The sequence below is a fragment of the Ananas comosus genome, linkage group 7 (assembly GCF_001540865.1).
Source record: "Ananas comosus cultivar F153 linkage group 7, ASM154086v1, whole genome shotgun sequence".
Classification (NCBI taxonomy): Eukaryota; Viridiplantae; Streptophyta; class Magnoliopsida; order Poales; family Bromeliaceae; genus Ananas; species Ananas comosus.
In genome coordinates this window covers 2,382,277-2,404,493 of record NC_033627.1, presented here as the reverse complement: position 1 = coordinate 2,404,493, position 22,217 = coordinate 2,382,277, and the positions used below count along the sequence as shown (strand labels likewise).

General features: G+C 36.0%; 3 protein-coding genes across 4 annotated transcripts; 2 read left to right on the top strand and 1 right to left on the bottom strand.

The window, feature by feature from the left end:
• Nucleotides 8,777-13,171, top strand: LOC109712940. Its single transcript, XM_020236760.1, has 4 exons — nt 8,777-9,439; nt 10,605-10,757; nt 11,014-11,697; nt 11,778-13,171. Exons 1-4 carry the CDS (start codon nt 9,068-9,070, stop codon nt 12,813-12,815), a joined length of 2,247 nt encoding a protein of 748 aa, XP_020092349.1. The 5' UTR covers nt 8,777-9,067; the 3' UTR covers nt 12,816-13,171.
• Nucleotides 15,386-20,234, top strand: LOC109712986 (methyl-CpG-binding domain-containing protein 11-like). 2 transcript variants are annotated; one of them, XM_020236887.1, is made up of 4 exons: nt 15,550-15,613; nt 18,285-18,456; nt 19,042-19,192; nt 19,292-20,234. In XM_020236887.1, the coding sequence occupies exons 3-4, from the start codon at nt 19,054-19,056 to the stop codon at nt 19,900-19,902; spliced, it is 750 nt and encodes a 249-aa protein (XP_020092476.1). In that variant the 5' UTR covers nt 15,550-15,613; nt 18,285-18,456; nt 19,042-19,053; the 3' UTR covers nt 19,903-20,234. The 2 variants fall into 2 exon arrangements, with proteins under 2 accessions (XP_020092475.1, XP_020092476.1); XM_020236886.1 differs by lacking the exon at nt 18,285-18,456 and having other exon boundaries at nt 15,386-15,613.
• On the bottom strand, nt 20,973-21,987 carry LOC109712739 (uncharacterized protein At5g39865-like). Its single transcript, XM_020236484.1, has 3 exons — nt 21,745-21,987; nt 21,159-21,642; nt 20,973-21,055 (listed from the first exon to the last, which is right to left on the bottom strand). The coding sequence occupies exons 1-3, from the start codon at nt 21,985-21,987 to the stop codon at nt 20,973-20,975; spliced, it is 810 nt and encodes a 269-aa protein (XP_020092073.1).

Genomic DNA, 22,217 nt, shown 5'->3' with positions numbered 1-22,217 from the left:
CTAATCTTTTTAATTTATATGTTTAAAATTACATTTAAAATATTTATTAGCTCTAACAGTTAAATTATCATTCTGTTTAAAATATTTATTATCTTTACCGGTTTCGGTTCAACAGGTTAAAATCAGATACTTGATAGAATAGATCAAAGTCTAATCAGTCAAATCAATCGGTTCAATCTAGTTTTTAAATCATTGAATTTAAAATTTAAATAGTAATATGAAATTCATCTAGAGAAATCTAGTTGTAGAAATTTTACTCTCTAAGTTTGTTATGCATTACGTTTTAAACTGATGCGAATAAACTGTATTTTAAATCTTGGTTGAAATTTAGTTTTTAAATAGTAATATGAAATTCCTCTAATTTAAATTTCACTTTTAAATTTTAAGTATTTAATTTTTAAAATTTAAATTCATCGTATTTAGAAATAAAACTATTTCTAAAATTTCTATAATTTAAATTAATGCATAATTTGAGAAACACTAAAACATTTAAAGTAGATTCCTAAATTAATGCCTAATAATTGCATAAATTTGGTTAATCAATTAATTTTCTAAATTAGTGCTAATTAATGCATAAATTTAGGACCTCAATTAAAAGTTTCTTTAAATATTGTATTATTTAATTACCAAACTAACCTTGAATAAAATAATCTTTTTACCTGCTAAATATTAAAGTTACATTTTTACCCTCTATTAATCAACGGTTAAGATCTTTTTTATTTTATTTACAAAAAAGTACCGAATCATTTCTCAACCTTTTTTACATTCTTTGAAATTTGTACTATTTTTGTTATTTTCATTTATACTAAGAAGTATTAATTCTCCAGCATTTACCATATTACTGGTGCGACGCTATAATTTACTATTAACAAAGAAGTGAGATGTAAAGTTAAAATAAAATTTGTATAGAATAATTAGTTAATAAATCATTCATTACTCAATCATTGTTCTGGCATATAATTTCATCCAGAAGTTTTGTATCTTAATGGAGCTGTGACCAATTTAGGCGTCTATATCTCTCTAACATTCTATATCTGGATAAGCAAAAAAGTTTGGTATAAATAACTTCAATCAACTAAACCAATATTACAGCATCCCATGCATGTGTAATTAATCTGTGTCGAGTGACGCAAGATTATTAGTATATATATATATATATATATGCATGTTTCTTAAATCTTTAAGTGTTATCTTAACCTAATCTCAATTAGTTAAATAACTAATGGTGATATTGGTGACAGGGTCTCGTGTCAACAAGATGAGATAGGACAAAGTTGGGCTACGTACTCGCAATTAAAAGAATTTAGGGGGTGTTTGGCTCGCAGAAAAAAAAAATCAAAGAAAAATGTTTTTCGTTTGTTCAGTTTCTAGTAAACACGCGTTTTATGAAAACATTTTTTCCAAGTTTTATGCAAAATATTATTTATATTTTTTATTTGGAAAAAAGTATATAAAAAACAATTTTTATTATTTTTTAGAGAAATAGTTTTTGATTTTTGCGAGAAACTAAACACCCCCTTAGTGACATTTTTACCTCTAGTCTTATACTTTTGGTTACTTGTATAGATGATGCAATGGTAACTTTGTTTATTGAGAGTTTACTTCGATATATGTATGATTATAATAATATGGATGTGTGACACTTGGTTATTCTAAAATCCCAATAAATTTGATATTTCAAATTTAGTATAATATTTCTATCTTAGAAATGACGCATTTTACTTATTTTTTAAGGTACCATTTGTGTGCGCATGTATGTACAGTTTCGTGCATAGAAAATTTTTTCCGCGCACCGACCATTCAGTCGCAGATAGCATGCAAAATATTTTTCCATATGAAATTACCCGCACTTTCAACGAAGATTGAGTTAGGAGAAATATATATATAAATGATATAAATAATGCATAATAACAAAAAAATTTGGAATATTACTTTTATAAAATATTAATATGCTGTTGTACATAATGCGAAGTGCTTTGATTTATTTGTTTGTGAAGCCCACGTTGCAATTAAGATTTTACAAAAAATGGTAATAAAAGTACTGCTACAATGTATTTACTGTCCTAAATATATGCACAAAAATAAATATTTTGTGCGAAATTTAAAGCAACCGAGAGTGAACACTAAAATTTGGCAGTAGTAGGCTATTAATTAATTGTGACTTTCCTAAGTCCTAAGTGTTGGTATGTGTCTTTTCCTTGGGAGATATTTGTTCCCCAAGTAAAAGATTTTTTTAGACAGCTAAGATACACATATCTCGTAACATCAAAATTTTCTCTTTTTTTTGACAATTTTTTATAGAATTAAAATTAAAACTAGTTATTAAATCCAAATACTCGTGTGAAATATATAATAATGCGTGTCGTGGGTGAATAGAAGACGATAATTAATTAAATTAATTAAAACACAACTAATGCTTAGTTAGTTGTGCATGCATGAGAAATTGAGCTCAAAAGCAAGTACGTGATTGTCATAATTAATCACTTGTTTTTATTCTTTTGTAAATTAACTAATAAATACATTGCGTACATGTGTGTTTTTTTTGTTTTTTTTTTTTTAAAAAAAACTAGTCCATGGTTGAACTTGTTATATATCTACGGATGAGATTACTAAATCACAATGCAAAATCGAAAAGTGATGCGAATCACATGAGCATGATCAAAAATGGTACGAACTTAAATATTTTCTACATAGATCATCAATATACGAAGGAACTTGTTAATTGGTACCTGCCACCACTTTCTCTTTACTTTGCTCAAAAGGAAACTCAAAAAAGATTGTGTGTGGTTGGACTCAAATAATTTTTTTTTTTTTTTAAAAAAAAAGGTTCCACCACATCCCACTAGTTAGTGTTTTGTGTTCAACCTCTGAACTGTAGAATAACATTTCTAATCATCATGAGTTTGTGGAATTGGAACCATTGCCATTGTTGTGGTCCATAAGAAATATATGGTTGTTAACATCTCCAATGTGAGGATTCGATTAATAGTTTTTTCGATTCCGTTTTTAACTTAGCATATAAACTGTACAGATTATATACAGAACAGAATTATTGTTTTCATTCAATATGCGACTATTACTCTTAACACAAACAGAATGAAAAATTGATTTTGTTGGTTTCTGGGGTGCATTCCTACGTAATTCATTTTATCGGTCCATCCAATTTGTTGGTAAGTATGAAAGCACGCGCACTGTCACTATTTGCAATAATCATATTTAATATGTGACATTTATAAGATTTTATTGGCTTATTTGATCACAAAAATTATTATTAGTCGCGTAAGCTAAGTACTATTCCATCTAATTAATATTAAAATTCTCTAGAGGCATGGTTTTCCAAAGAACTTGCAAAAAATTTACATATTTTTTTAGAATTGTGATATTAACAAAGTTATTGTTGTTATAGATGGGTAAACAATATTAAATAGGTAAAAATACACAACACTTTTATATATATATATATATGGACTATGAACTATTTTGAATCAGCTATCCAACCTTTCAAAATTTTAGTTTTACGGTCTAACCTCTCAATTTATTTGATTAGACTCAATCAACAATGTTTGACTCCAAAATTTGAATATGTCTTTATTCACAAGTTTAATTAGTATACTCTCATACAATTCTAACCCATAGTTAGTTAATTCGGATTCGGCAAAAATTCGGTACGGATATAATACGTATAAATTTTTTTTTCTAATTTTTAAATTCGTTGAAAAATTCGGCTTAAAAAATTGATTTGGTATAAAATATAAAATAATTTATATTTAAAAATAAAATTATAAGTTTTTTATTCATATTTTCAATAATTCGGCAATAATTCGCGAATAATTCGTGAATTATTCGCGAATAACTCGGCTGGCACAAAATTTCGCGAATAATTCTCTTTCTTTCGGAAAAATTCGTAAACGGACCGTTTAATTCGGATTTTCAATAATTCGCGAATAATTCGCGAATTTACTATCTAGGTTCTAACCTCTATAAATTCATTAAAATAAGTTATTAGCTTGAATTTTAAGAGTTAAGACACTGTTGACTGATTTAAATTAAATAAATTAAAAAATTTGATAGCGAATTTAAATTTTTGAAAGGTTAGATCAAAACAGTGTAGATAAATTATGTATGTTTTTAATATTTACATTAAATACGATCAAATTAATCAATTAATAAATGGTGATAAAATTCAATGGACAAAAAAAAAGGGGTAAACTTCAAATACCACTCATGTGGTTTCGCACTTTCTCACTTTAGTACCCTGTGGTTTAAAGTGTATTAAGTTAGTATTCTGTGGTTTCATTTTTATCGTTTCGTTTGCTTTTTTGTTAATATTTCGTTAAATTGTATACAAAAAACTTCAGATACCCCACCTAAGTTTATCGAATATTCATTTTAGTATCTTTTAGTTTAACTTTGTTACTGATTTAACGAAAAAGATTAGTGGAATCGATAATAAAAAAATAAAAATAAAATCACAGGACACTAAATTGTTATACTTTAAACTATAGAGTATTAAAATGAGAAAATGTGAAATGATATTTAAAATTTTTCCTTAAAAAGAGAGAGAGAGAGAGAGAGAGACCATTAATGTGAACTTTTGTACATGTTATTATTGTATGGTTATAGTTCTATACGCGGATTCCATGAAGACTTTTTGAATCGAATATTAAATAAAAATTACTAAAAACAATAATTAAAAAACAGGGATTGCGATTGAAAACAACCAAAGTTTCCTAAAACGACGTTCCCACTTCCCCTGCTTCGATTGCGACCCCCCATTCCTATCACAATAACAAATTAATTTACAGGGCTTTTTATATTTTATATACATATATAATATCACTTCTCTTGCAAATTTAAATTTATTTATTTATTTCTCTATGGAGTCCTTTGATTTTAAGGTAAGCAAATTTGATAGCTACTGCTTTGTCCAAAAATTTAAGCTAAAGATCGAATTTGATAGCCACTGCTTCATTGAACAAAAATAAAATGCTAATAAAATTCTTAATTTTTATTATGTATTTTTGATTTGATAATTTTTCGATGACATGCAATACGTCTATATATTTATTGTAGATGCTTAACCAATTGCTTTGAGACTTTGAATAAATTACTATTAGAGGAGCAATGATTGTTAAAACCGTTGAGTTTTGTGATTACCTAATGTTATAATATTTTGTGTATATACATTATATATTTAATTAAAATTACGTATTATAAGATGCATCTTATAATAAATGCTTTTATTTGCTCACCTTAAATGTACACTACAGCTGCTAAAAACAAATATGACAATAACAGTAGTAGAGTTTTATTGTATCTCATTCAAAATATGCTAAATATGTATGTGCGTAGATTATAATTTTTTTTTTNATCTATCACACTAATAATAATAATTAGTGATGAAAACGTTCGAATACGATCAGATTTTTAATAAAATTATATTCACATTCATATTTTTTTTTAATTTGACTTTGCGTCGGATGCTAACTTTTCGTTAGCATATTCACTAAAAATAGATTTGGATTTAGATATGACTCGAATTTGTATTCGGATAATGATATATATTAGTATTCATATATCAATATAAACTAAAATTAGTATAAATTAGACATATAATACAATAAAAAAATTTGGACTCATGTTAAAACTTCGTAGACCTATATTCTATCCAAAATATTTTAATATTTAATAAATATAAATGTAATTTTAACATGAAACTCATAATAAAATAAACGGAAAATACAATAAAAAATTATTTTATCTCTTGTCTCCTAGGATTAAAAACGGTCATATACAGTTAGATTTTTAAAGAAATTATATTCATATTTTTAATTTTTTTCAAATGCAAATTAAGATACAATGTGTGTCGAATGCTAAATTTTGACATTTGTATTCACATGTTATCAAATCCGATATCGAAATCAACGGGAGTTTATCCTAAACTTTTGCCCCTAATAATAATAAATAAATACTTTTAAAAAATCCACAATATACTTTTTGTATCTTCAATCGATTTGTTTGTTGTTACTTATAACAATAAAGGGGTACGAAAATGTAAAGTGAAATATCTCTTCCTAGAACCAATCGTCCCTAGAGCAAGTGGCAAAGGGCTCGGTAGTTAGTATCCGAGACCTAAGTTCGAATCCTAATTGATTCACATTTTCAGCTAAGTTTATTTCTAAATAAAATAAACGAAGCGGGTAGCGTGCTATCTATCTCTAAAAAAAAATATATATCCCTTCCTAGACCGACCATTCCCAGAGCAAGTGGCAAAGAGCTTATTGATTGGTATCCGAGACCTAAGTTCGAATCCTAGTTGATTCACATTTACAGCTAAGTTTATTTCTAAATAAAATAAATAAAGCGAATAGCATGCTACCTATCTCTTAAAAAAAATAATAATAATAATAATCCCTTCCTAGTTTTGTGTAATTCGTTACAAAACATTATTATTATTATTATTATTTTATTATTATTTAAAATCACTGTTAAAAGGGTGGAATATATATATATATATATATATATATTATAGATTAAGGCTCGATACTATTAATAGTAAATCTTTTTTTCTATCACGAATTTCTAACCTTTTATGAAAATTGTAAGGGTCAAGGATGAATTAGTCGTTAAGTTGAGTTCCCCAGGGTTAGTGGTCCCCAACTGAGTTATAGTATTCTAATTCCAAGTGTTAGAAATAATAAAAAAAAATTGATCCAAAGGCTAAAAAATTGTAGCCAATAGAAATTTTTGCTACTCATTAGTAGCCTCAGTCCCGCATATATATAATATTATATATATACAATAATATATATACTATTACATATACATATACATATACATAACATACAATATATATACATATACATACATACATTATACATATACATAAATACATATACATATACATATACATAGCATATACTAATTAATAATATTATAGAAAGCCGCATCATCGAAAACAACTGTAGCACGGAGTCCTCCGGCTCACGATAAATAGATAGTAGCCTAGTTATCCTATATATATTATATATACATACATATATATATACTATATATATATTATAATATCTATAACATACATACATCCTAGTAAACATATAATATATAATATAAATATTATATATATAATATATATAACATAACATACATATATATATATATAACATACATATACATATACAGAGAAGGCTGCTGTGCCTCCAGGAACGCACAAGGCCTCCGTGCCCTGATCTTGGATTACAATAATGCGAGTTTCAGAAATGACGATCGGCTCCGTTAAACTTGATCTAAACGTATTTTGAATTCTAGAAAATATTTTCTTGCAATTTTTCGATATCATTTACCTAGCAATCGAAAGGATCAAAATCAATAATTTTTAACGCTGAAAATAAAAATCCTATAAAAAGTGATGCCTAATAAGCATAAAATTTTCAATCAGAAATATGATCTTGTTATAAGATCCATATAGAATTTTGTATCAAAATTCATCTATTGAATACTTCTACACCGTTAAAGTTGAAAACGGGCAGATAAACAACAACAAACAACATAAAATTATGGATTTTGAATCCTTTCGATGCACATAGGTAAATAATATCAAAAGAATCGCAAAATTATTTTCTAGAAAGCTTTAAATCGCTAGATTAGTCTAACGAGCCGATCGTCGATTCAATAAAATCCATCATCGAAAACGCTCAGGAACACGAAGCCTCACGTGCTCATTAGACACAGCCGGCCCTGCTCTACATAACATATATATATATATATATATATATATAATTTTAAAAAAAAATATTTAAATTATATATATTAAAATATATATATATATATATATATATAAAATATCCCTATTAAATGTTTGTCCTGTTAAGCTCCAGCTGTACCTCCAAAATATCCTCGAAAGATATCTCCAACGCTCCATTTTCTCTCGAATGCATTTATATATTCCTTTTTAAATTATCACCCACTTTGTTGTCGCTTTTTGTACCAAGAACCCTCAGCTATTGTACTAATGTAAAGTGGCCCAGTAAATTATTCTTAAAGAATTCAGGTAGTTTAACTTGAATAAATTAAAATTTTCAGGCAATTTATTTGTTTATATATATTTTTTACAATAATTTCATATAGGTCCCTACAAATATAATAAATTATAAATATATCCCTACAAAGTTTGGCTTTCATATATTGTCACTTCAAAAGTCCTGATATTTTTAACTATATTTATGTCGTTAGAACCTGTTAGAAAAAATTAGTTAATCATAAATAAAATACTTAATTCTGATTAGTTAATAAGGTGAATTGATATTTTTATTTTTTTTAATTAATAATTGAGATTTTTAGAATGACATATTTGTGATGACAAAAAAATTATTTTACTTATAAATAAATAATATTTTATGTTAACAAATTAAAGGGATATATTTGAAAATATTAGGACTTTTGTGGAAATAACATATGAAAGGTGAATTTTACAGAAATATATTTATAATTCACTTGTAAGAACCTGTATAAAATTAATCCTATTTTTTTTTTAATCATATTTAGTAATTTCAATCAGGCTCAAGAGTAAAGCTCAGGCACTTTCTCAAAATAGAGTATAGTTTAGGGGCTTTGGTAAGTTTTTACTCCTGAGGGGTATTTGGTAAATTTGGTCGGTTCTTAATCCCTTTGCGTGCTTAATTAAGTGCTAACCACGGCGTTACCGTTAGATTTAGATTAATATAATAAGGGTTTCGGGATTAACAACGACACATAAAAGCCGGCGGTGCCTCCTATTTCTCCATCTCCACTCTTTTCTTTTTTTTAAAAAAAAAAATATAAATTTGGTTATTTTTTATGTTATTTTATTTTATTTCTCTCTCTCTCGCGCTTCGACCTAAATACCAGAATCCATTTTCGTTGGGGAATCAGTTTCGACCTACGTTTCGGCGCCGGAATAATCTCGGGAGATCCCGCAAGATCCGATTTTGGGGAGGTTTTGTGGTTTTTTTGGGTGGGGAATTGAGGATATTGTGAGGCGATTTGGGGGAGAGGGGGAGGGGGGAAATCCGCGGCGGAGGCGGCGGAGATGGTGGCGAAGATGATGCGGTGGCGTCCATGGCCGCCGCTCACGGCGAGGAAGTTCCGGGTGCGGCTCGTGGTGCGGAGGGTCGAGGGGGTGGCGGCGCCGGCGCCGGCGAGGGTGACGGCAGAGGTGAGGTGGAAGGGGCGGCCGAGGGCGGCGCTGGGGCCGCTGAGGAGGACGGTGAGGAGGAACTGCACGAGGGAGGAGGAGGTAATGGCGGAGAAGGACGATGGGGAGAGGAGGGAGGAGGCGGAGCAGGAGGAGGAGGGGAGGGGTTTCGTGGAGTGGAACGAGGACTTCGAGAGCGTCGTAACCCTAACGTCGTATAGGGAGAACGCGTTCCACCCGTGGGAGTTGTCCTTCGTCGTCTTCAATGTGAGTTCGAATTTGGCCAATTTTGCTCTCGAATCGTCTGTTTCGTTCTGCTTGATTAGGGTTTTTTGAAGTGATTTTCGTAGTTTTTTTGCCTCCTTGGGGTTTCGATTAGGGTGGAATTAGGGTTTCAATCAAATTATAGTTTGTGAATGTAAAATTAGGGCCTTTTCTTTTCTTTTTTTTAAACTCCATCCTATGTTGACCTATTTCTTTAGCAATTTGTCGTGTATAGGGTTTTCCAATTACTATATAACATGTTTCGATTTGGAATTAATAGGTGCTTATTAGTCACAAGCATCTTACATCTGGGATATTACCATGCGAGTTGATATTAGCATCAATTTTTTCTCACAAAAAGATCGGATCTTTTATATTCTCTTGCATACTGCTTTCTTTTCCTTAGGTTTTTAATTTTAGTTATTTTCTCTTCTTATTTTCTATTTTTTCTTGCTAATCTTTGATGCATGAAGCTATTTTCCTCCTATATCAGTTGAATCTTTTTATCAAAATTATCTTTTTTTTCCTATTCTGTTTGAGATGATATACAGTGCATCTCTGTTGCTTGGGGCACTTCTTGTTCGATTACTCTATTTTTGGTCATTTGAGGATTCTGAAGACAAATCATCAATATGTTAATTGCTTGGTTCTTCAGAGTTTTTGATGATTAAAATATAGGAACCTGTTGATGGTCAACGAAACTAACATGTCTCCTGCAGTTTTGATGAGGTCCAGATTCTTGTTTAGCATGAGAAAGGATTGATTACAAATATCAAAAATTGGTAAACATATCAGTGGGCAACACTTGTAATCCATATGCCTCACCACCGATTTGGTTTATGAGCATGTTATGATGTTAAGAAAGAAAGGATTTTGTTGTAAAAAATTCCATCTTTACTTCTTCTACTTCATAGAGTGCCCAACATTTTTTGACAGCATAGGAACATTAAAAACTCAGTTTATTTTCCTTTGCCCGAGGATAAAGTTATATTTAGGTTAATAGTCACATCCTCCATGAGGATGTTAAACATCGAGGTTACCCTGACTTTTAGCGTTTAGCGTTTCTTCTGCTTTTACTGTAAAAGCAATTTGCATTACGGCATCTTCCCTTCGGTTTTTTTATTATGCAAACTGTGGTTGATCTTTAACCTTATTTCTTCTGCCTTAGGGCGTGAATCAAGGATCCAAGAACAAGGCATCCATTCTTGGAACTGCTACACTGAACCTGGCTGAATATGCATCGACAGCAAAGGAGGAGATTGAGATAAAGCTTCCATTGGTTCTGCCTGGTGTTACCACCGAATCTCCTCCGTCACTTCATGTACGTATTTCTTATGGTTTAGTTGTCACATGATTGCATATTTGGTTTGTACCCGACCAATAGAGACTTTATGGTACATCTTACAGCTAGTAATTTCAGAAAATAAAGCTCCTGCTGTTTCAGGATTTCCTCTATTTTTTGTTTTTTTTCCATGAATTGTTAATTTTGGACATTCCCACTTTGCAAGGAGTTTCTGAACATTCTCTTTGTCAAAAATAATATTCTTTTATGACTTCGGAGGCTTACTTATTTGCAGATTTCTCTCAACCTACTGGAATTGAGACTTGGTGAAGAAACATCAGAGGCAGAGCAGAGGCCTATAGTGCCTGCTCCATTATCGCCTTCTTCTGGAGACGGTCAGCCCGCGGAAAAGGACGAGCTATCCGCTCTTAAAGCTGGACTGAGAAAGGTGAAAATCTTTAGAGAGCTTGTGTCAACTCGTAAACCTAAAAAGACTTGTGGAGATGATGAAGGCAGTGAAGGGAAGTGCTCCGCTAGGAGTGAAGAAGTGGAGCAAGCATACCCGTTCGATACAGACTCGATGGATGATGATCTCGATGAAGGAGAAATAGAAGAGGGCAAGGAGGTTAGGAAGTCGTTCAGTTACGGGACATTAGCGTATGCTAACTTTGCCGGTTCATTTTGCGGTGATGTTGGTTTTGATGGGGAGTATGAGGACTGGGTTTATTACAGCCATCGGAGATCTGATGTTGGTTATTCACGTAATGAAGAGACAGCACCATCTGTTCAGGAGCAATCTGTGTCGCAGGCATCAAAGAGGAGCATCATCCTCCCATGGAGGAAGAGAAAATTAGGGTTTCGGTCGCCAAAGGCAAAAGGGGAACCTTTGTTGAAGAAGGCTTATGGGGAGGAGGGAGGAGACGATATCGACTATGATCGGAGGGTTCTCAGTTCATCCGATGAATCTCTCTCTGCCCTGGTATGCTTCTTATCTGTCTTATGGTCTCATATGGTTCTTGGGGGAATATTGAGAATATTTCATCTTTTCTTCCCTTGCAGAAGCAAAAGGACGAAGAAGGTTCTACTAACCACTCATCAGTATCAGAATTTGGTGATGACAATTTTGTAATTGGTAGCTGGGAGACAAAGGAGATAGTGAGCCGCGACGGCCACATGAAGCTTTCCACCCAAGTCTTTTTCGCATCAATCGATCAAAGAAGCGAACGGGCTGCCGGTGAGAGTGCGTGCACTGCCCTTGTGGCCGTCATCGCTGACTGGCTTCACAATAATCCTAACATGATGCCTATTAAGTCCCAGTTCGACAGCCTTATTCGAGACGGCTCCCTTGAGTGGAGAAGCCTCTGCGACAATCAATCTTATCGAGAGCGCTTCCCTGATAAGCATTTTGACCTTGAAACTGTTCTTCATGCGAATGTCCGCCCGCTATCTGTTAACCCTAGCAAGTCCTTTATTGGTTTTTTCCATCCAGAAGGCACCGAGGATAGTAGCGGCTTTGAGTTTTTACATGGGGCCATGTCCTTCGATTGCATTTGGGATGAGATTAGCAGAGATGGTGGGCCGGAGTGCCTCTACATTGTGAGCTGGAATGATCACTTCTTCGTGTTAAAGGTCGAGCGTGATGCTTATTACATTATAGATACGCTTGGGGAGAGGCTCTATGAAGGCTGTGACCAGGCTTACATTCTCAAATTCGATGCGAGTACTTCGATTCGTCAAATTCCGAGTGAGGAAAAAACTGCCAATTCTGATTCCAATGGAGCTGCAAGTAGTGGCGCACAGAGTTCTAACTCTAAAGGAGAGGACGATGGCGAAAATAGTGCTGTTGCAGACGGTGAGCTCGTTTGCGAGGGTAAGGAGTCGTGCAAGGAGTACATTAAGAGCTTCTTGGCGGCCATTCCGATCAGGGAACTTTTGGTCGATATCAAGAAAGGGCTTATGGCTTCTGCTACCCCGCTGCACCACCGACTCCAAATCGAATTGCATTACACCGACTCATCTAAGGAGACAAACATGGAGTTCCCATTGCCAATAGAGACAGGCGCAGCACTAACCGTAGCACCTGCAGTTGCTGTATAGAATGTTTCTGCATGGGGGACACTAATAAGCGAGGGTGAGGGCGTGCTATCTTATCACTAGCCTGTATCAGTCCATGTAAGATCGTTCGGCTGAAAGCATCAAGGAAGCCCATCGAAGAGAGGTTCCTTAATCGTTTTCTTTCTCCGCCTCTTAATTTAAACCGACTGCTGTGTAGTGTTTTTCCTATGTGTTTTCCGACTCCCCTTCCGTCTTTATTTTGTATAGAAGAGTTGTTTAGTCTCTCTCTCTCTCTCTCTCTCTCTCTCTCTCTCTCTCTGTGTCATCCATTGCCTACTAACTGTGTCCAGTGTTCTAATTCCTCGACTTTGATAATTAATCAATATCTTCTTCTTAAATCCGGTCCTTCATAAGTTATCGTGTGTATGGAATCTTTGCATTTATTTTGGTTTTGAGTGTTGATGCAACTATAAGCTTGGCTGCATAGGAAGGTACCAGTATGTGGGTTTGCATGTGGCATGTACTAGCTGTTTTAGTCCTGCCTATTATTCTGCGTGCCGCGGATGCTGTCATTAGCTATTCATGTATCTATTGTACGCGTCGAACGCGTTATCTGTTACATAATAAAATCCGTGGGATTACGTACAATGTGGATTAATTGTTAATGTGTGTAGTAGTTGGCATCTTGAAGTCAGGTTGAGACCCATTGGTTTACTGAGCTGTCTATGACTTGTTTAGGGGGGCCAAGGGCCCCAGCAGGGGAAAGACTGCCAAATTTTATTTATGGCTTAGTAGATTTATGGCTTAGTAGTCAGCGGGGAAACAAAAAAAAGTGTTCTATTATAGAAGCTATAATGTGATTTATAGTAGAACAGGTCGGGGATCTATCTAAACTTTGGTTTGATTGTAAATCGTCTGAAGTCTAAAAAATTGAAACATCTGACATTCTGTTTGAATTTATTATTAATTTTTTTCCCAGCAAGTCTCTGTTGATGGAAAAAGATTATATTTGTTCTGAGGTTTTCGATTGTTATTGAAACTTGAAGTTTTTTATTAACAAGAAGCCGAAGCTCCTGCAGTTAGTAGTTGCACCATCGCAATCACAACTGAAGCAAAATGTTTCTGTATCGCAAAAAAAACATTACATATACATACATAAGAGTATGAATTGTGGTTCAATACAATTGGAAGGGCCTGGTTACATATTTGACTATCATTAAAAAAAAAAGGATGCTTTTATGTTTTTCAATTTTTAATTTTGAGCCGGAGTTTTAAAGTTCCACGCCTTAAAAGCACTTCAATGACAAAATGTCAAAGTTCACATCTTTATATTTAGTGTCTTTCCTGACAATTTTGTTTTCATCAGTTGTTGTTAGTCGATATAACCTAAAAGGAAACATTATAGAGAAGTTACAATATATATATATATATGTATGTACGTATGTATTTATGTATACGTGTATGCACATACAGGCACACACATCGACGTAGCATGGACACGAAGTTTTGGGTTGTGATCCGACTCGTGCCAGATTTAGGGAGGCCCGAATAGGTCTAACACTACTTGGGGCCTAAATTTTAAACCCTGGCCTACTTCGAAATCCTTGAGCCTTTTTTAGGTCCGAGCCTGGTTCGACCCTGAAACCGGTTGAATCAAACCTCATCGCCCAACCCGAGATTGGGTTGGATCAAGGTTGAAAACAAACACAAGAGATCTCGAACACGCATGTTCTCATAAAATATTATAAAATTAATTACAAGTACAACATGGTTTTTAATTTAATAAATTGTTTATTATTATTATTGTTTTTTCGTCGTTATAAGCTCTACGGATGAGGCCAAGCAACTAGATTCGCATCCGCGCCGCATCCTTTTCAATTAATTATAATAATAATAAAAATAATAATAATAACACGCCCTCTTTTCGATGCTCCTATTTTGACCAAAAATAAAAAAATATAATATAAATAAATAAAATAAATATATACAAATAAAAGCAAGCAAGGTCCGGTCCAGAGTCTCCTAGACCGAGCCATATAATCCCGAGCTATGATTTCTTTTCCCACTGCTCTCCACGTGTCCCTTCCGCTCACCGCACGCGCACGCACCCCACTACCGTTCCCACGCAACCCCGTTCCGTTACATCACCGTCTCCACCACGCGTCGGTCTATGGACCCGGTGGATCCGCATTCACTTAATTGGCTGCGCATGGTGTATCCGTATATTCATGCACCACGATTAATATTCGTTATTAATTTTGAAAACTGTCTCATTTTTAATAAAAAATAAATATAGTATCAAAATCTATGAATTAACTTCTGGCTTCGAGAACAATGTGGAACGGTGTATGAGATAGATCCATACACCAAGCCTAGTAAAATACCCTCAATGTATATCCAAGCGGTCAACTGGCTGACAAGTGGGCTGGGGCCCACATGTCAGTTAAAGGAGATTGTACACGCACACTGTAAATTTCCGTAACGGCGTTTGCGGCCGCGGTGGGACATGGATAAACGCCGTTTCTTTTCTTTTTTTTTTTTGTTCTCTATTTTGTATTTATATATTTATATTAATAATTTTTTAAAAAATTAGATATATATCCAAAATTTGTACGCCCTTTCTCCTGTACCTTCGTAGGTGATTTGCGCTCGAGAGGAGCGAGAGCGGGAACCAAAAAAAACTCGAAAACAGGGTGGGGGGAGAGGGCGCGAGGACGAGGGCGACGATGGCGAGCGACGAGCCCAAGGGGGCGATCGAGAGCGCCGACGTGGCGGAGGCGGAGGCGGAGGCCGAGGTCGTCTCCGTCGAGCTCCCCGCTCCCCCCGGGTGGAAGAAGAAGGTTCGATCTCGATCCCTTACGCGATTTCCCCTCGTTAGGGTTCCTGATCTCTCTGCTCTTGTTGAATTCTTTGATCTCGATGTGTTCTCGCTTTCCTTGGCTCAAATTTCGCCTCGTTTGGTTGCTTGCGTGTTCGTGATTCGGTTGCTAGGGTTTCTGAGCTCGTTTGATGTGTATCCGATGTGAATTTGTGTGCTAGGTGGCTCTTGAACTAGGGTTTAGTAAAATTTGGAGGTTATGAATGGTTGTTGAGGAAATTATACTGTTCCGTTCTAAACTAGTGAAGATTGGCTAGGGCTAGGTATGAGCTTCCTGCTTATGGCTAGGATGATAGGAAGATGAGATTGAAGTTTCTGTGCTGATCTAATTGCCAGTTATATAAGGTAATTTTAGGCTGCATACAAAATTATCGAGGTTTTGCTGCTTAGGCAGCAGCAGAAGAGGTAGCTAATTAATCAATTTTATGTTATAGCTGTGGATTATGTCTCTTAGTACTCATGGATATCCTGCAGAGATATCTATTTTTATGGCAACAGTTACCCTGCACAGTAAGAATACTGTTACATCGAGGTTTTGCTGCTTAGGCAGCAGCAGAAGAGGTAGCTAATTAATCAATTTTATGTTATAGCTGTGGATTATGTCTCTTAGTACTTATGGATATCCTGCAGAGATATCTATTTTTATGGCAACAGTTACCCTGCACAGTAAGAATTCTGTTACATCGATTGCAAGCACATTTGGATTTGTTAAATTCCTCACTAGCGCTCTTTAAATTGTAGAGATTCGAACTAATACATAGAAAGTCAAGATTCATTACCTGGGACATGATGGATGAGGCACATAATGATATTGCATCTTCAAGCACTTACTGTCTTCAACTATTAAATGAGAGGAAATTAGGCTAAGGCAACCACGTATTTGTAGTGTACTATAACTCTAATCAAGAAATCAGTGGAACTTGATTTGGCTGACCAGTATAACTCAGTTGTCATGAAGATTACAATATTCATTAGTTGAGAAGATTACTATATTCACTAATGGTTATACCTGGCACATTACCTTCACATGTGGATTCGTAACTGGTTTGTTCTACTTTGATTCCCCCTAAACCGGTCCTTCTACGCACCTTTGTCTTTTTCTTGACATCAGTTATGCAAAGCCACTTGATAACGAGCTGCTTTGTCTCAATAGTTACTTCTTCTTACTTTATCTTGTTTACAAATGATGCCCTATTGACTTTCTAAGAGTCAAGGTGATTTAAAGTTTTGAACAACTGAATTGTGAGCTTAAAGAATATATATACATGTGATTATGATGCTATCTTATACCTTTACAATGCTGAATTTATTTTCATTTTTAGTTAGTGAACCTTTCACATTTGTTATGCTTAGCGTTCTTATGGAGAGAAATTAGATTTACACTTTGCTCTTACATTTTGGTATCTATTCGTGTCATCTTTGATATGTATCAATGTTAATTTGCTTGTTATTTAACTGTAGACCCTGAATTTCTATCATACTTGTAGTATGTGGCTTGTTCAACACTTGGATTAAACTTTGGTTGCCACCAAGTTGGTTGTTCTAATGTTGAAGATTGTATGGTAAGGTTGTGAGCAAGGATGTTGCATCTGGGCTCATTAGTCTCTTCTAGAGTTTTGCTTGAATAGTTTGTGAAAATATTAAACTGGTTCATATCCTATCAGCTTCTTTTTAAGCAAAACAAAGAACAAGTGCCAAAGTAGCCGTTTATGAAGATGGCTAGTCTCGAAGCTAGTAGCCTGCTAAGACAAGTACAGTTAGACTAAGGCAAGTATAATAATTATAGAAATGGGCAACCTAGTGCATAAGTCTCCATAATTGAGTCAGCTGTAGCAAATTTGTACTCTTGTATCTAGTGAATTTGTTTCCACGATTGAGTCGTTGGCTTTGTGATGTCACAGTGTGCAACTTTTTTACCCTGTTTTTTGCTTCCTGGCATGCAACTTCTTTGGCAGAGGGATTGGATTTTATTATTAATATAAGGGAGATATTTAGTGTACGACTAGCTATCCTCTATTGGAGATACTTTGTTTTCTTTTCTTTATCAGAACCAGACATGGAATCACAGAATTTGGAACTTCGTAACACTGTTGATTCTTTCCGTATTGACCTATGACCACTGAAGCATTAGGCAATACTCATCACCTCAGAAAATCAGAAACTAGCTAACCCATTGTCGTAACCTCAAACCTCCATCAGCCTAATGCCCCTTTTGTCTCTTTGATGGCTTCTCTTTGACTTCTGGAGCAAAAATGGATAGCAAGGCAGAGTGAATGTATGGCCCATAATGGTTGATTGTCGTACACTTCCTACTTTTGCTTCCTTCAGCTTTCAAGAAATTTCTTCATTGATCCATGCTACCTTGATGAATATTTATTGCAATTCGATCATTTCTGCCTACCAAGAACTGTATGCTGCTATTATCATGATTAAAAGCCATTGTGCCTTTTTCACTTATCTCAAAATTGAAACTTAAATGTTCTGCGTGTATTTGTACATTAGAAATGTGAATAATATCTGTTTTAACTTCTATCCTAATTTGTGTCATCGCTCTTTGAATAAAATATTTTATTCGAAGCACAGATTGAATTATAATGGACTTAATCTCAGAACATATTTTCTCGATGTACTAGTGACTAACAATGCATCTGCTATGCAATGATTGGCAAGTGGACCAACAGAAGCATTGGACTAGAACACTGGTAGCATGTGAGGATGGAGAACTGGTAAGGCCACTGGGTGCAGGGGGTTGGTGGCAGGGTACCGACCTGGTGGAGCCCAGCTTGGCTGCTTGGTGACCATGAGGTCATTAGAGTGTGTTTGCGAAATTGATGATATTTAAACTGCTTTTTTTATAACTTATCCTGGACTTGCATATATTTTACACGTCCCTTCATGAATGTTTCAACTTTCAAATGGTCAAACAAGTACCAAGGCCTTAAATGTTGTAATGCAGCATTTTCTTTGTTAGAAAACTTCACCCTAATGCCTAAGCGAAGAAAGGAAAACGATATTTTAATTGCATCTTTTATCATATGTTCCGGATTTGTATGAATAGATCACTGGTGTTCAAAACCTTCGTTTGTAATTTTTTTAAATTGCTTAGGAAAAACTTTGAAGAATAAGATCCTTGTTAAAGCATATTGATAATTGTTCTAGGAAAATATACACTTCAAAAAAAAGAAGAAGAAAGAATAGTTGCTCCGACAAAATTGTTTTTGTATGATCTGTTCTGCTGTCACATTTAAAGCTGTGTTTACTTGAACTGTCCCTAGATGATTGCTTATGATGAGAAATATTTTCTTTGACGAAATATCATGAGAAATTGAAACCCCTCAGTGAGCATGGACTAATTCAACAATACGCTGTCCCTGCTTTCTGAATTTGCAGTTCACTCCTAAAATGGGTGGAACACCAAGAAGGACTGAAATAGTTTTCATTTCGCCTACTGGCGAGGAGATTAAGAATAAGAAGCAATTGGATCAGTACCTGAAGTCCTATCCTGGAGGCCCCTCTTCATCTGAATTTGATTGGGGAACGGGTAAAACCTCCTTTCCCTCGTTTGCTTTTATTCTTATGCATGTGTGTACGCTTGTTTTTGCCTTCCTCCTTAAATGACTCAAAAGAAAAAAATAAACAGGTGATACTCCAAGGCGCTCGGCAAGGATCAGCGAGAAAGCAAAGGCAACTGAAACCCCGGAAGGCGAGAAACCGAAGAAAAGAGAGAGGAAATCAAGCTCAAAAAAAGGATCGAAGGAGAAGAAAGAAGACGAAACTGCAGGAGCTGAGAAAGATGCTGGTGCTACAGACGAAGAAGCTAAAGATGCTGCTGCTGATGTGGAGATGAAAGAAACTGCTGGTGCAGAGATGAAAGGAACTGAAACTTCTAAAGAGGGTCTTACGGAAACAGCCGTGAATGAAACTGCTGTAGAGCAAGATTCGGCAGATAAGACGAAGGAGAATGACGAAAAGAAAACTGAGGAAAATGCAAAGAAGGCCGAAAACTCCGAAGAACCTAGTAAGGATGGCTCTCTTGTAGAAGAAAAGAAAGTGGAAGAGGAACCGGCTGACTCAGAAGCACTCCCCCCACAGCCGGAATCCAAGGGGGATACTTCGGCCAAGGAAGGAAAAGGTGAAGGGGAGGTTTCGACGGAGAACGGCGGCCAAATGGACAATAAAAAACATGATGTGGACCACAAGGAAGCACCTTTAGCAAACTCCGACGATGGGCAGCATCCACCCGACTCCTGAAATGTCGGATTCTTCTAAATAGTTTTCTATGTTTCCAGAGCTCCCTCTGGTGGTTATCAGGCAGTCGTAGGTTATTGTTTGAGTCCAGTGTTGTTTGTCTCTATGTATGAATCTTCTGTAGGTTAGTGCTGCTTCGGTCGGTTGTTACGATCGATAGCATGTAACTAGGGTATTTGATCTTATAGCGACGACCCTAACATGTAGAATTATAATTGTTGTTGTATTTTGTAGCTCTTGTAATATCGACAAAATTGAAGGCTTACCTGCGTGTTCCAGGCTCAGACTTGGATTGTAACCGAAGTTTGTTTCTGTTATATAGCACTCTTCTGTCACTCTTTTGTTCACATTATTAGGTTCTGGAACTGGAAGGAGATATTAGATATCAGTATAATGTTAAGCGGAGAAATCATTCGATGTTGTATAGTTTTCAATGTATTAGCCTGACCTTCTTCCGAATTTTGTTTCTTATTCTATATATAAAAATTTGTTAGGTAGCCTGTAGCATCTGCCAAATTTGGTGGTTATTTTATCTGAATTTGTGCAATTATTCGAGCTGTAATATGCGAAGGTACTAGGCTTTGCAGTATTTTTAGATGTTCTACTCGTTAAAAGAATTAAAAAAAAAAATTGCAGATAAGTTTTTGCTAATCGAGCCAAGATGTGGAGACCATTATTTAGATCACTCAATTCGTTTCAGCAGATGCAATAAAATGCTCTATCTCTGAAACTAGACTGGATTATTACACGTTAATAATAACTCAAAAAGTCAACTCAGAAATGATAATTAGACCATGTAGTGACGACAAATCAGTTGGAGAAACATTCCAGCACGAGGCAATTCCCTTTCTCAGCACGAGGCATTCCAGCACGAGAAACATTACAGGGTTAAAATATGATTGCGAGAACCCGTATAAAGTCTCGCAATCATATACATTTATTTTTCACAAATATAATAATATTGTTATAATTCTCTCTAAAGCCAATACCCGAGAAATCTCAAATCTACATGCATCCGTCCGATGCACACGAATCAATCTCAATCCAATTTGCTTGAATAATTACAGTCCCCATCATTTATCATCTTCGAAGTTAACAATTCGATCTCCAAAGACAATAATAAGACAAGAACTCAAGTGCTTGTTTGGTATGGCTTCTGCGATTACCCATTGCACCACAGAAGCAGAAGTAAAAGCGGAGCCAAAACAGACCATCGGGCCTGAGCAGCAGCTACAAACAGAGAGGACACGCAACCAGACCATTCTCATTACAATTCGCGCACCGGATCGCGACCCCTCTCCCCTCGTCGAACACCTTGCAACTGCCGCTGCACCTCGCGCACACCGCGAACCCCGCACCGCCGCACCCCGCACACAAACCTCCGCCGCCGCCGCGGCGCTCCGCCGCCACCCGCCGGAGCAGCGGGAGCAGCTTGGCCTGGTCGTGGAGCGCGACGAGCTCCTCCGCGCCCCCCACGTACCTCCCCTTCACGAACACCCTCGGCGGCGCCGCGCCCCGCCCGAGGACGCCGCGGAGCTCGTCCCTGTAGCCCGCGTCCATGGCCACGTCCCTCTCGTGGAACGCCGCTCCCAGGCTCCGCAGCAGCAGCCGCACGCGCCCGCAGTCCTCGAACGTCTTCCTTATCCCCCGCAAGCTCGTCGTGTAGACGATCACCGCCTCCTCCCCTCCCGGCGGGCACCTGACCTCGAATCCTCGCAGCAAATCTTCCTCCTCCTCCTCCTCCTCCTCTTCACGATCATCGTCGTCCTCGTCGTCGCTGCTGCTAGGGTTTGGTTCTGCGGCCGCGGCGGCGGCTATTGGTTGGGGGGAGTCGGGGAGGTGGACGAGGACGTAGGAGGAGGAGGAGGGGGAGGAGGAGGGGGAGGTTTTAGGGTTGAGGATGGAATCGGGGGACGGAGGGGCGTCGAAGAAGAAGAGATCGTCGGCGTCGTCGTCGGCGCCGGTCGTTTGTTGCTGTTGCTGCTTCGTCGTCGTCGTCGTCGTCGTCGGAGGAGGAGGAGGATCGTAAACGCCGCGGGTGGGGAGGGATTTGAGGGTGCGGAGGATCCTCGCCTTCAATTTGTTCATCCTCTCTCTCTCTCTCTCTCTCTCTCTTTCTCTTTCTCTTTCTCTTTTTTTTTTTTTTTTTTTTTTTNTTTTTTTTTTTTTTTTTTTTTTTTCTTATTCTTAGAAGAGTCTTAAGAAGAAGAGTTTACGAAGAGAGAGAGAGAGAGAGAGAGAGAGAGAGAGAGAGAGAGGGGTGGTTGCTTGTTTTGATTTTGCTCATACACTTTTATTTATATACATCTCATCTCTAT

What these genes read in the sequence shown, in the direction of transcription:
- LOC109712739 (XM_020236484.1), bottom strand. Translation starts at nt 21,987, where the DNA reads ATGAACAAATTGAAGGCGAGGATCCTCCGCACCCTCAAATCCCTCCCC. An exon ending in CCTCCTCCTCCTACGTCCTC is followed by an intron (nt 21,643 to 21,744) that starts GTCCACCTCCCC and finishes CGTGAAGAGGAG; the next exon opens with GAGGAGGAGGAGGAGGAAGA. An exon ending in CGCGAATTGTAATGAGAATG is followed by an intron (nt 21,056 to 21,158) that starts GTCTGGTTGCGT and finishes GGGTAATCGCAG; the next exon opens with AAGCCATACCAAACAAGCAC.
- LOC109712940 (XM_020236760.1), top strand. Translation starts at nt 9,068, where the DNA reads ATGGTGGCGAAGATGATGCGGTGGCGTCCATGGCCGCCGCTCACGGCG. An exon ending in AATCTCCTCCGTCACTTCAT is followed by an intron (nt 10,758 to 11,013) that starts GTACGTATTTCT and finishes ACTTATTTGCAG; the next exon opens with ATTTCTCTCAACCTACTGGA. An exon ending in ATGAATCTCTCTCTGCCCTG is followed by an intron (nt 11,698 to 11,777) that starts GTATGCTTCTTA and finishes CTTCCCTTGCAG; the next exon opens with AAGCAAAAGGACGAAGAAGG.
- LOC109712986 (XM_020236886.1), top strand. Translation starts at nt 15,500, where the DNA reads ATGGCGAGCGACGAGCCCAAGGGGGCGATCGAGAGCGCCGACGTGGCG. An exon ending in CCCCCGGGTGGAAGAAGAAG is followed by an intron (nt 15,614 to 19,041) that starts GTTCGATCTCGA and finishes CTGAATTTGCAG; the next exon opens with TTCACTCCTAAAATGGGTGG. An exon ending in TGAATTTGATTGGGGAACGG is followed by an intron (nt 19,193 to 19,291) that starts GTAAAACCTCCT and finishes AAAAATAAACAG; the next exon opens with GTGATACTCCAAGGCGCTCG.